At 41.0% G+C, this 13,545-nt stretch overlaps 1 protein-coding gene across 3 annotated transcripts in view; it reads right to left on the bottom strand.

The window, feature by feature from the left end:
• The window catches only part of ints13 (integrator complex subunit 13), an 89,634-nt gene that overhangs the window by 27,374 nt on the left and 48,715 nt on the right, over positions 1 to 13,545 (bottom strand). For all 3 annotated transcript variants that reach the window (XM_073066044.1, XM_073066046.1, XM_073066047.1), the window contains 3 exons: positions 5,261 to 5,439; positions 4,345 to 4,515; positions 2,274 to 2,428 (listed from right to left, as the gene is read on the bottom strand). In XM_073066044.1, coding sequence (XP_072922145.1) covers positions 2,274 to 2,428; positions 4,345 to 4,515; positions 5,261 to 5,439 — 505 coding nt within the window. The remainder of the gene's footprint in view (positions 1 to 2,273; positions 2,429 to 4,344; positions 4,516 to 5,260; positions 5,440 to 13,545) is intronic.

Genomic DNA, 13,545 nt, shown 5'->3' with positions numbered 1-13,545 from the left:
CTGACATCGGCTCTCGGGTGAAAGTGGGGCTGTTGATTTTGGCGAGTGAGCAATTTTATACGAATATATAACCCTGAACTTTGCCTGCATCCTGTAAGTTAGCGCATTTTAAGTCGATTTAGTCAAAAAAAGTGCCGCTGTAATGCACTGTTTGGGCTAATTGGAGGTTACAGACAGACAAACAGAGCATGAGAGTTTTAGTAGTATATAGACTGAGGACTAGATCTGTGGCATTCAAGACTGTGAATGACCCATGGAAGGCTATTTTAAGAGCACGAAAACAGCTCTGATTGAAGTTAGAGACTGAATCAGATGCATGCCAGCTGTGCTAGGGCTTGCAGGCCATTACTTCCTACAAAGCAAAATCTAACAACATGAATGGCTGTGATGCTTCACTCCAAGATGAGCTCAACACCCTTTATGCATGTTTTGAAAGGGAGAATAAAACTACACCTTTGAAAATCCCTGGGGCATCTGGTGACCCTGTGATCTCTGTCTTAGAGGCGAATATCTTTCAAGAGGGTGAATACTCACAAGATGCCTAGCCCTGATGGTGTACCACGCACCGAATACATGTGCTAATCAACTGGTAAGAATGTTCAAGGACAACTTCAATCTTTCACTGCTGCACTCCTAAGTTCCCACCTGCTTCAAAAGGGCAAAATCACCACGGGAGGGTGAACTGTCTCAATGATTATTACCTAGTTGCACTCACATCTACTGTGATGAAGTGCTTTGAGAGGCTGGTCATGGTCAGTATCAACTCCTGCCTAAGCAAGGACCTGGACCTACTGCAATTTGCCTATCACCATAATAGGCCCATAGTGGATACAATTCCACTGGCTCTCCACCTCAGCACTGGATCACCCGAATAGTACCAACACCTTTGTAAGGCTGCTGTTTATTGAGTGGTGTTGCAAAAATAAGCCTGTATTCAACATCAACAAGACCAAGGAATTGATTGTGGACTTCAGCAAGGGCAAGTCCTCATCAAGGGATCAGCACTGGAAAGGGTGAGCAGTTTAAAGTTTCTGGGTGTTAACATCTCTGAAGATTTATCCTGGGTCAGCATTTTGATGTAATTACCACGAGGGCATGGCAGTGATTATATTTCATTAGGAATTTGAGGAAACTTGGTACATTGTCAAAGGCTCACAATTTTCTACAGATGTACCCTGGACAGCATTCTAACTGGTTGCATCACTATCTGGAATGGAGGGGCCCCTGCACAGGATTGAAAAAAAAGCAGGAAGTTGTAAACTCTACCAGCTCCATCATTGGTACTAGCTTCCCCAGCATTCAGGACACATTCAAAAGACAATGCCACAAGAAGGTGGCATCCATCATTAACCCAGGACATGCCCTCTTTGGATTATTATCATCAAGGTGGTGGTACAGGAGCCTGAAGACACACATTCATTTCAGAAACAGTTTCTTCCCCTCTGCCATCAGATTTCTGAATGGACATTGAACCCATGAACACTACCTCACTTGTTTTTCCCTCTTTTTTTGCACTGCATTTTTAAAAAATATATACTTATTGGAATTTATATAGGTTTTTAAAATTATGTATTACAATGTACTGCTGGCACAAAACAACAAATTTCACGACATATGCTAGTGATATTAAACCTGATTCTGATTCGAAAACAAATAGTCTGTTCAGTGTCTGGAAAAAGAGAAAATGTTACAGGGATCTTAAGATAATAACAATTCAATTTACTGGAAGAACCCTTACGCTCCTATATGACAGGACCAACAGAGAATTTAGTTGGCGTGGAACTAACACTAGTGTACAGGATTCTGGTAAGTTTATCTCAAAAAGTCAGAGCACTTAGAGAACACATGCACATTGGAGTTGTGTTGAGACAAAAGAACCAGAGAACACAGGGAAAGGGAGCACATTCTTTCAACACCGCATACCATTCATTTTGATCAAGGCTGATTTCTTACCACAGCATCACTTTCCCACGAGCCTATATTGTAGGTAATAAGGGAATTGTGCAATTCCCTTTATTATGTACAAATCTGCAGATCCATCATGTATTTTGTTAACGAGCCTCCATTCAATAGCCTCTGGGTAAAGGAATTCCTTCTTATCTGTCCTGATAGCTGACATCTATTTTAAACCTGTGACCACATGTTCAAGTCAACACACCTAGAGTCAATATCAACTCTGCATCTATCCAGTCAAGTCACTTAGGAAGACCCACATACAGACAATATTTGTGTGACAGTAAATAGCTGGAAGGAATTTTAATGGAAGCATTTACCTCTTGGAGCCTTTGCCTCTGGTGCCAACTGTTGAAATGGGTAAATGATCATTTTTTCTTTCCATATCTACTAAATTGTAGATAGTTTTTTGGCAGTTGAGGACATCATCATCTGTCAGATTCTCTTTCACGATTAGACTAGCTAATGGTACAACCTGAACATCAAAACATGAAGAGTAAATTGAACAACTAGGCATACAGCAGCTGTAGAAATTCCAAAAGGTCACTACTGAATGACATTTCCTATTGAAATACTAGCCTGGAACACACTGTGGATCATTGATCACGTTTCTTTGCAAAGACTGTTTAACAAAATTAGATCAAGAATCATGCTGAAAGGGATCTACTGTGGTTTGATTCCATCCTTAATAAACCTCAAAGGCTGATTTCTATGTTGTTCTGTTTTGAGGTATCACAGAGATGGAACGTAATAATGTAGAGTTTACAAACCGTGCTTGTGCTATCTGGGTTTAGTATAGTCACTTCACCAAATTTAAAACATTTCTCAAGAACGTGAGCATTAAATTTAAGCAGACATTTTGCCATGGAACTAAGTATCCTGCTCTATTGTTCTATTTCTTTCAGAGGAACTGGTAAGATTAAAATTTCATTGCACCTTTTGAAGAGGTAGAGGGATTCTTTCAACCCCATCAAAATAATATTCAACTCATAACATCCTTTGAGATTGCATATCTGACATCTTTGCAAATGCCTTTCTTCTTAAGTTGAAATATTCCTGTTCACACCTTAATATATTTTTTGCAAAGGTTTAGGATACTTAACACATATTAGCTGTGTCATTGTTGGCTTGTTGTTACTTGCTATGGAGTTATCCTATTAGTACAGCGGTGAAATCACAAAGGTAGAAACCTTTTAAAAGAAATATGATTATGATTGAGAACTTCCCACTTATTACAGGAGACTTTCTGGCCCATTGGGTCCTTGGATGCTCCAAGCAGAAATATACCTTCAGTCATCTTCCTCATCTCCTTAATTCCACACAACTTACTCAGTTTGATATGCTTGACTTCCCTTTGACGGCTTATAATTTAGAGCAGACTATAATCTATTTGTACACCTTTTGAGACATAGGAGAAAACTAGAACACATGAGGAAGACCCAGGTAATTGTGGGAGAACGTGCAACTCCACACAAACTGCACCCAAGATCAGGATTGATCCTGGATTTCTGAAGCTGTGAGGCTGCAGTGCCAACTACTATGGCAATCTACCAAATAATAATTATCACAGCCACAACAGAAAAACCTGCAGAGGGTTGTAGACTCAGCCAGCTCCGTCATGGGCACAAGCCTCATCACCATCAAGGACATCTTCAAATGATGCCTCAAAAAGGTGTCATCCATCAATAAGGACCCCTACCACCCAGGCCAAGCACTCTTCTCATTGTTGCCAAAGAGGAGATACAGGCGCTTGAAGATACACATTCAATGTTATAGCAACAGCTTTTCTGCCTCCACCATCAAATTTCTGAACATATTATGAACCCATAAACACTACCTCACTGTTTTTGCACTATTTATTTAATTTGAGATAATAATAATATGAATATATGTATATTCATATTTATAATTTATAGTATATTTTATGTATCACACTGTACTGCTGCAACAACAACAGACTTCATGACATATGTCAGTGATAACAAACCTGATTCTGATTCAATAGAACTGACCCAGTAACTAACAATATCCAGAAAATAATTTGCAGAATACAACAAGGCACACTCTCAGCTTGATTAATACTGAAGGCTTTAATTTCAACAGAATGAAGATGGTCTAACATTATTGTAGTGCACCTTAAAACTACTACTGAAGGATCAATAGTTGTATATTTTTTTCTTTTTTAGGTTTGGGTTTTACATTTCCAAAATAAGAGTCTCTTATTAATGCCGAAAATGTTTAACAGTAACCAAAAGTATAAAGATAGAGCTGCTTCCAAACTTTGGCACTTGTAAACAAAACAAGCGATTACTGAAGAGATGAACTCATGCATGCACCCACAACTTGCATAAGATACTGTTATGAAATAAACATCACATGAAATTTTCTTACAGCTTGCATGTTGAAGATAGTAGTTTGAGATATGATCATCGGCCAATACCGAGTATGTCTCTCTAGTTGGGACTTAGCTTTCTCTAACGGCACTTCTATATTCCCATCCAGCATGTAACGTGTTTCATGTACAGGAGCTAATCTGTTTTCCCTCATGAACTCTCCAAAGTCCTGGCAAAAAATGGGAAAAAAATGTGAACAACAGTTTGTGCTATAGGTCCTAGTAACTCATTGCAGAAACACTTGTTAATCTTATGTCTATGTAAGATTCTAAAAACATTCAAAACTTGCATTAATGGGAATATAGATGTTAAATAACATTGTTCTATATACAAACAAAATGCATGAGCCACAAAGGATTCTCCAACCAATCCGTTTAACCGAATGACTATATGTAGCTAACAAAAGCAACTTTAATAGTTTTGAAAGAGGAAAATTGTCAACTTCCTAGCCTCCATTCTTATTCATTCACACAGATCACAAACAGTTTAAATTATTTTAGTTTAAAGCTTCAGGTAAATATCAGGTTCCATATATAAACAAAGGTCTAAAACATTAAACCAAATGAAGTGAATATAAGTATTTTCATTTATATTCCCATTAATATAATTTTCAAATATTGCTGATTATAGCATTTTAAGAAAGTTCATTACAGGATTCAATTCTTAGCATGAATTGGACAATAGTACAGCTTGTTTACAAGAAGTAGATAACCAAATGCAAACATTTTTTAAAGTTTCAAAGGCTCTTTGAACATAGCACATTCAGTGAAAGAATGGATACAAATTTGTCTAAGTATTGATTTTTCAATGCACATTGCTATATCAGCTTTCAGACATGCAACCCACAAAGTTACAATCATCTGACAAAAGGTCCCAAAAGCAAATCATAAATGTATTTTTGCAAGGTGACTAACCGTAATCCTGTAATCAGTAACCCTTCCTCCACACCCTTCACTAATTGATGGGGGGTCCTCCAGAATAGAACGGACACTGCTTAAAACATGCAGGAAAATCTCACCACCATGGCTGCAAAGCATATGACTGATCACTTTGGAACCCGACTTTCGAGGTTGCTCCAACAATACTGATCGACCTGACATAAAAAATAGACAAACATGAATGTCAACTTCCCATACTACTACATTGCAACTGTGACAAGATTTCAAAAATACTTCATTTGTTGTTACAAGCTTTGGACACTTTAAAAAGTCAAAAGAAATACATATAGCAAACTAGAAGCAGTACAATAAAATTGAAGTTTAAAGCAAAACATGATGTGAATAGCATGTGTACGTAGCTGAAGCTGTAATAAAACTACTTCAAACATAGCAGTACCATGTATACAAGGCTAAAACCAGGCTGTAACCTCAGTTAACAACTTTCATCAAGTGGATTTAGCTGGTTTTCTAACTGAGATTCTTTCTGATCAAACACTGAGGTTGCACTGTGCTGTGTGGAATGCCATGCAAACACACCACAGCTCTTTAGAAATAAGATCCACCATTTGCGTGTAATTCTAACTTTTTGTGTATATATCACCATTTTTCCCAGTTTTCTAGCTTCTTCTTAATGTACAAATGAACGAGTCTATAACAAATGGAGCAAACATTTACATATACTCCAGAAGCAAAAAAAATGAAGCCTGAGGAATAAATGTTAATGTTCAATTAATTTCAATACTTAAATGATATAGGAAGTTAAAAGCTGAAGCAATTTAAAATTAGAGGCATTTAAAAATATGTAATAGGCTAAAGATATCTAGACTGACCAAGAAGTAACTTATTTAGTATTATTAACACTAGAATTTATTAGCTACAGTGATAAATAAATAACTGTTATACAAAAATTACACAAATTAGATGCAGGTAATAACTGAATGGACAGTATACTAAGAAAGCAGAATTTTGGAAGTTAGGACAGCCTATTCTGGATACTGATAACAGTGAAGAAACTGTAGTCAACAAATAGGAGAGAGATGCTTGCGGACACTTGTTATCTGAAAGTGCACGTACTTTTCCTAAATTAAATGTGAATAGATTCCATCCTTTAGCACCATAATAGTGGTAAACTGCTACGGCATATGAATGTAATGGAACCATTGAACAAATATAGACATTCCATTTGTTACAAAACTCACATGTACAGTCGGCCCTCCTTATCCGCGAGGGACTGGTTCTGGGACCCCTCGCAGATACCAAAATTCACGGATGCTCGTCCCTTATTCAACCTGTCTCAATGCGGTGGACCTTAGGACCCAGTGGAACCCCAGACCTTATTTAACCTGTCTCAGTGCGGTGGACATTAGGACCCAGAGGTAGAACTCTGAATCCGCTGTGTTTCTGTTCATGATCATGATTGAAAATAAAGTGGAAATAATAAAGCGATCGGAAAGAGGTGAAATGCCATCGGTCATTGGAAAAGCGTTAGGCTACGTCAGTCAATGATCACAACAATTTTAAAGGATAAAGTGAGAAAGGCCCTGCCCCGATGAAAGCTACAATTATTACTAAGCAACGCAGTGGTTTAATTATTGGTTTTGGGGATTTGAGTTTTTGATCCTCCACATCAGCCCGCCATGGATGGAGAGCGCACTCGATAGCGGTCTGTCACTGGACTGAACTCGGGAACTTCCGTTCCTGAGCCCGGCGTTGAAACATACATTCTGAGAGTTTTATATGCATAGAAAGGTAAAATATAAACTATATACTAAGACAAACGTTTGACTGACGCTAAATAATACCAGATGTACCTGTTCTGACTTAATTAGTAAGAGAACTTCTGATTTTTTTCGATCCCGATCCACAATAACCCACGCACATCCTCCCGTATACTTTAAATCATCTCTAGATTACTTATAATACCTAATACAATGTAAATGTTATGTAAAATAGTTGTTATACTGCATTGTTTAGGGAATAATGACAAGGAAAAAAAGTCTCCACATGCTCGAACAACAAGTGCTGGAAGAGCACTTCCGGGTTTTCTCGATTCGCGGTTGGTTGAATTCACGGATAAGGAGGGCCGGCTGTATTCATTATTTAACCCTGATCAAGAAAATAATCTCAAAATGTAGACGAGTCATCTAAGAGTGAAATCAGAAATAAAAACAGAAAATACAGAAATAATCTGCAAGTTAGACTATAAAATTGACAATGACACAGCTATTGCTGGAAGAAACTCAGATGGTGACTGGGGAGGGTACGTATAGGAAGGAGATAGAACAGTTAGTTTAGTGGTGTCGCAACAATATCTCTGCAGTCAATACCAGTAAGATGCAGGAACTAATTGTAGAAGTTGAGGGAACAGACACCAGTCCTCATCAAGGGGTCAACACTGGAGGGTGAGCAGTTTCAGTTTCAAGTTGAAAAGATTTTAATATGTCACTAAAGACTAGCAAACTTCTACAGATACATTGTGGAGATCATTCTAACTGGTTGCAACACCATCTGGATGGAGGCCGCACTGCACAGGATTGGAAAAAGCTGCAGAATGATGCAAACTCAGCCAGCTCCATTATGCGCAGTAACCTCCCCAGCATCAAGGACATCTTCAAAAGGCGATGCCCCAAAAAGGGGCATCCATCACTGAGGATCTCCATCACCCTTCTTCTCATTGTTACCATCAGGGTGGAAGTATAGGAGCTTGCAGACACGCACTCAACATTTCAGAAACAGCTTTTCCCCTTCGCCATAAGAATTTAAAAGGGATAATGAACCAACACATGAACTCTACCTCACTATATTTTATATGTACATTTCTTATTGTAATTTATAGTTTTTTTTAAATGTATTGCACTATGCTGCTGCTGCAAAACAAAAATTTCAAACATATGTTAGTGATATTAAATGCCATTCCGACCTGTGAGAAAAGAAACAGTTAAACTGTCAGATTGAGGACCCTTGTCAGAACTGAGAAGAGACAAAAGAAACTTGTTAAGCTTTGGGGGTGGTGGGGGGGGGGGGGGGGGAGATCAAATATCACAGGTGGGAAAAAACTGTGGTGACCAGAGGAATAAACTGTAAACAAAATTACTTGGTCAGCAAATGAATGGGATCAGTTATAGTAGAAAAACATAGATGAAAGAATCTGGGAGTTGCAAATGGCAGGAAGACATTCCAGTAGATCAGACTGAGAATGTTTTGCACTTCCAGAAGTAAAAGAGGAAACAAAATACAGGAAGTCCCCGAGTTACGAACGTCCAACTTAAGGACAACTCGTACTTACGAACCCAGGAAGGTGAACGTCGTCTGCCATTTTAAGTCAGATCGCGACACTATCTGCCATTTTAAGTCGGATCACAACGCCGTCCACCATTTTAAGTCATTGCCGTTGACACTGTGTTGAATGTTTAACTTTGTATTTGGCTTAAATTTTTCTTAGTAAGATTCACCCTGACCCCGCACCCTCCCCCCCCCCACCCCGTTCCAGTCACCTGGTGGTGCAGTCAGATCAGTGCCGGGCTAGCGAACGGAGGTTCCCGAGTTCGATTTAGTGACAGAATGCTCCCATGCTGGGCTAATGTCGATCCAGTGACTCCCGTACCATCCGTGCCGGGCTGATGGTGAGCTTGCAACTCAACCTTGTACAAAAAACACTGCCACTTCCAGTTTAAATTCTCATGCGGGATATTGTGGAGGACCAAATACCCAAACCCAGCACAGCCCCCATTTGTCCCATTTAACTTGTCTCAGTGCTGTGGAGTTTAGGACCCGGAGAATTCAGTGCGGTAGTCCTTAGGACCCAGCGGACCTCGGGAGCCGGCACAGCTCGGGACCCGCCGCCCGCAGTGTTTCTGTTCCACTGACGGGAAGTGATCGCGATTGAAAATAAAGTGGAAATAATAAAGCGTTTGGAAAGAGGTGAAACGTCATCGGTCATTGGAAAAGCTTCAGGCTACAGTCGGTCAATGATCGGAACAATTTTAAAAGATAAAGTGAGAATAATGGAGCATGTGAAAGGCCCTGCCCCGATAAAAGCTACAATTATTACTAAGCAACGCAGTAGTTTAATTATTGGAATACATACGTTTCTTAAGTTTTATATGCATAGAAAGGTTATATATATATATATATATACATACACACACACACACACACATATATACACACACTAAGACAAGCATTTGACTAACTGACGCTAAATAATACCGGATGTACTTGTTTCGACTTACGTACAAGTCTGACTTAAAGAGGGACTCAGGAACAGAACTCATAAGTAACCCGGGGACTGCCTGTAACACATAATCTGAGCTAGTATTACTGACAGATGACTAATACAGACAGAAGTCGTCATCTGGAGTTGTAGAATTCAGAACCATATCCAGAATACTACAATATGCTCAAACAGATGATGATGTGCTGTTCCTCCAGCTTGCACTGTGCCTTACTGTAACATACAGGAGACCACAGAATGACAGATTAGAGTAGGAGTGGAACTGATTTTCATAGTAGGACTCCTTTTTACAGCTTACTTTGAAATTCGGAGCAAGAAGGCTGCAAGTGAACTGCTGATTTTTCGGAGTGAAGGGAAATTTTTTTTACTACTCGAGTTAAAGAGAGACGAGACTGCGCAGGCGCTTGATGTCAGCCAGTAGAGCGTGAAAGGTTTAAAAAGGTCATCATATCCAGCGGGCAGCAGAGTGGTAGGGCTTTGGCTCAACGGACTTAGGCGGTAACGGGCTGAGGCGAGGTAGGAAGTATGTGTGTGAGGCCAGTTTTCTGTGCTCAGTGTCAGATGTGGGACGTCCTGGAGTCTCCCAGCCTCTCGGACGGCCATATCTGCACCAGGTGTGTCGAGCTGCAGCCCTTGAAGGACCGAGTTAGGGAACTGGAAATGCAGCTCGATGACCTTCGTCTGGTCAGGGAGAGTGAGGAGGTGATAGAGAAGAGTTACAGACAGCTGGTCACACCACGGCCATGAGAGACAGACAAGTGGGTCACAGTCAGGAGGGGGAAGGGGAAGAGTCCGGTACAAGAGAGTACCCCTGTGGCTGTACTCCTTGACAATAAGTACTCCTGTTTGAGTACTGTTGGAGGGGACAGCCTATCTAGGGGAAGTGGCAGTGGCCGTGCCTCTGGCACAGAGTCTGGCCCTGTGGCTCAGAAGGGTAGGGAAGGGAAGAGGAAGGAAGTAGTGATAGGGGACTCTGTAGTTAGGGGGTCAGACAGGCGATTCTGTGGACGCAGGAAAGAAACTCGGATGGTAGTTTGCCTCCCAGGTGCCAGGGTCCGGGATGTTTTGGATTGCGTCCAAGATACCCTGCGGTGGGAGGAAGAACAGCCAGAGGATGTGGTGCATATTGGTACCAATGACATAGGTAGGAAAAGGGAAGAGGTCCTGAAAAAAGACTACAGGGAGTTAATGAAGGAAGTTGAGAAGCAGGACCACAAAGGTAGCAATCTCGGGATTACTGCCTGTGCCACACGACAGTGAGAATAGGAATAGGATGAGGTGAGGATAAATGTGTGGTGAGGGATTGGAGCAGGGGGCAGGGTTTCAGAATCCTGGATCATTGGGACCTCTTTTGGGGCAGATGTGACTTGTACAAAAAGGACGGGTTGCACTTGAATCCCAGGGGGACCAATATCCTGGCGGGGAGGTTTGTTAAGGCTACTAGAATTGTTGGGGGGTGGGAACCAAACTGAAGAGACTGGGGAAGAGGAGGCTAGCTCACAAATAGAGAAAGCTTGTAGACAGCGCGAGGGGGAGGATAGGCAGGTGATAGAGAAGGGACATGCTCAGACCGAAGGCTGAATTCTAAAATTCTAAATTTGTGTCTATTTACAAAATACAATTAAGTTGGTCAGTAAAACTAATGAAAATCTTTTCTTTGTACTTTTGTCAGTTAAATAAAGGTTCACGTGAATTAACATATCACAGATTTTTGTTTTTATTGCATTTTAGAAAATATCCCAACTTTTCTGGAAATGGGGTTTGTAGATAAGACTACAAGAGGAGAGGCTGTACTTGAATTGGTATTGGGAAATGAACCTGGTCAGGAGTCAGATCTTTCAGTGGGAGAGCATTTTGGAGACAGTGATCATAATTTTATCTCCTTTACAATAGCATTGGAGAGAGATAGGAACAGACAAGTTAGAAAAGCGTTTAATTGGAGTAAAGGGAATTATGAGGCTATCAGGCAGGAAATTGGAGGCTTAAATTGGAAACAGATATTCTCAGAGAAAAGTACGTAAGAAATGTGGCAAATATTCAGGGGATATTTGCGTAGAGCTCTGTATAAGTACATTCCAATGAGACAGAGAAGTTATGGTAGGGTACAGGAACCGTGGTGAACAAAGGCTGTAATAAATCTAGTCAAGAAGAAAAGAAAAGCTTACAAAAGGTTCAGAGAGCTAGGTAATGTTAAAGATCTAGAAGCTTATAAGGCTACTAGGAAGGAGCTTAAGAAGGAAATTAGGAGAGCAAGAAGGGGCCTTGGTGGGCAGAATTAAGGAAAACCCCAAGGCATTCTACAAGTATGTGAAGAACAAGAGGATAGGATGTGAAAGAATAGGACCTATCAAGTGTAACAGTAGGAAAGTGTGTATGGAACCGGAGGAAATAGCAGAGGTACTTAATGAATACTTTACTTCAATATTTACTATGGAAAAGGATCTTAGTGATTGTAGTGATGACTTGCAGCAGACTGAAAAGCTGCAGCATACAGATATTAAGAAAGAGGATGTGCTGGAGCTGTTTGAAAACATCAAGTTGGATAAGTCGCCGGGACCGGACGAAATGTACATCAGGCTACTGTGGGAGGCGAAGGAGGAGATTGCTGAGCCTCTGGCGATGATCTTTGAATCAACAATGGGGATGGGAGAGGTTCCTGAGGATTGGAGGGTTGCAGATGTTGTTCCTTTATTCAAGAAAGGGAGTAGAGATAGCCCAGGAAATTATAGACCAGTGAGTCTTACCTCAGTAGTTCGTAGGTTGATGGAGAAAATCCTGAGAGGCAGGATTTATGAACATTTGGAGAGGTATAATATGATTAGGAATAGTCAGCATGGCTTTGTAAAGGGCAGGTCATGCCTTACTAGTCTGACTGAATTTTTTGAGGATGTGACTAAACACATTGATGAAGGAAGAGCAGTAGTCTTAATACGCTCGGTAGAGGATGGTGCTCGGAGAAGCTGTGCCGGAGGGGATGGTCGTCGGCTTGGAGGTTCGACGGACTCAGAGTCCTTTCAACTAACTCAGGTCGCTTTCGGTGTGTGCTGCGTCTGCGAGGCTGGTTTCGACGGAGCTTCCATTGTGTGCTGCATCTGCAAGGCTGAGTCAGGCGGCGCCTTGGAAGTCCATAGCGGGGGTACTCCCTTCTGCCGCCGGCGTGGTATGGCAAGTCTGTTGGGACCCTGGGGACTTGTGGAAACTGTGGCGATTTCTTTTGAACTTGCAGTCCTTTAACATCTTGGACTATTTTTACTGTGCCCATAGTCTGTTTTTTTTTTATCAATAATGCTATTATTTGCACTGTTGTAACTATATGTTGTAATTATGTGGTTTTGTGCAGGTCTTGTAGCTTTAGTTTTTGGTCTTGTTTTTGTCTGGTGGATTTGGACCTCCTTTCCGGGGAACACGCTAGATGGTAGCGCGATATTAATACGCAGCAGCCTCTCCAGACTCTGGATTGGGGATTGCCAAACGTTACGTGGATTTTCTGGTGTAGTCTGTTTTGTCATATGCTTTTGTGATATCATTCTGGGGGAACGTTGTCTCATTTTTTAACTGTATTGCATTTGTGGTTTCTAAATGACAATAAACTGAATTTGAATCTGAATGTAGTGTATATGGAGCAAACACGAGGAAATCTGCAGATACTGGAGATTCAAACAACAACACACACAAAATGCTGGTGGATCATGATCAAGGGGTAAATAAGAGGAGTTATCAGAGTTGTCGCTGTGCCTCGGCCAGGTAGAGGTCAGTACGACAGACAACAACAGCTCCCCCCTTATCAGCAGGTTCTATAGTGAGGTTGGGATTGGTGCGGAGGGAGCGGAGAGCAGAGCGTTCGGAAGGAGTGAGGTTGGAATTGGAACAGGGTGTGGTGAAGTCAAGACGGTTGATGTCCCGTCGGCAATTAGCAATTTGGACACTCCGCTCTGGTCTTCTACCTGCTCTGGATCTCTTTATTGCTAAATTCCGTTAATGCCCCTCCTCCCCTTCTTACCCCATCCCTTATTTATTATTTTCCCCT

Source organism: Hemitrygon akajei, chromosome 14 (assembly GCF_048418815.1).
Source record: "Hemitrygon akajei chromosome 14, sHemAka1.3, whole genome shotgun sequence".
NCBI lineage: Eukaryota > Metazoa > Chordata > Chondrichthyes > Myliobatiformes > Dasyatidae > Hemitrygon > Hemitrygon akajei.
The sequence above is the reverse complement of the archived record's forward strand: the minus strand, read 5'-3'. Positions and strand labels throughout refer to the sequence as shown.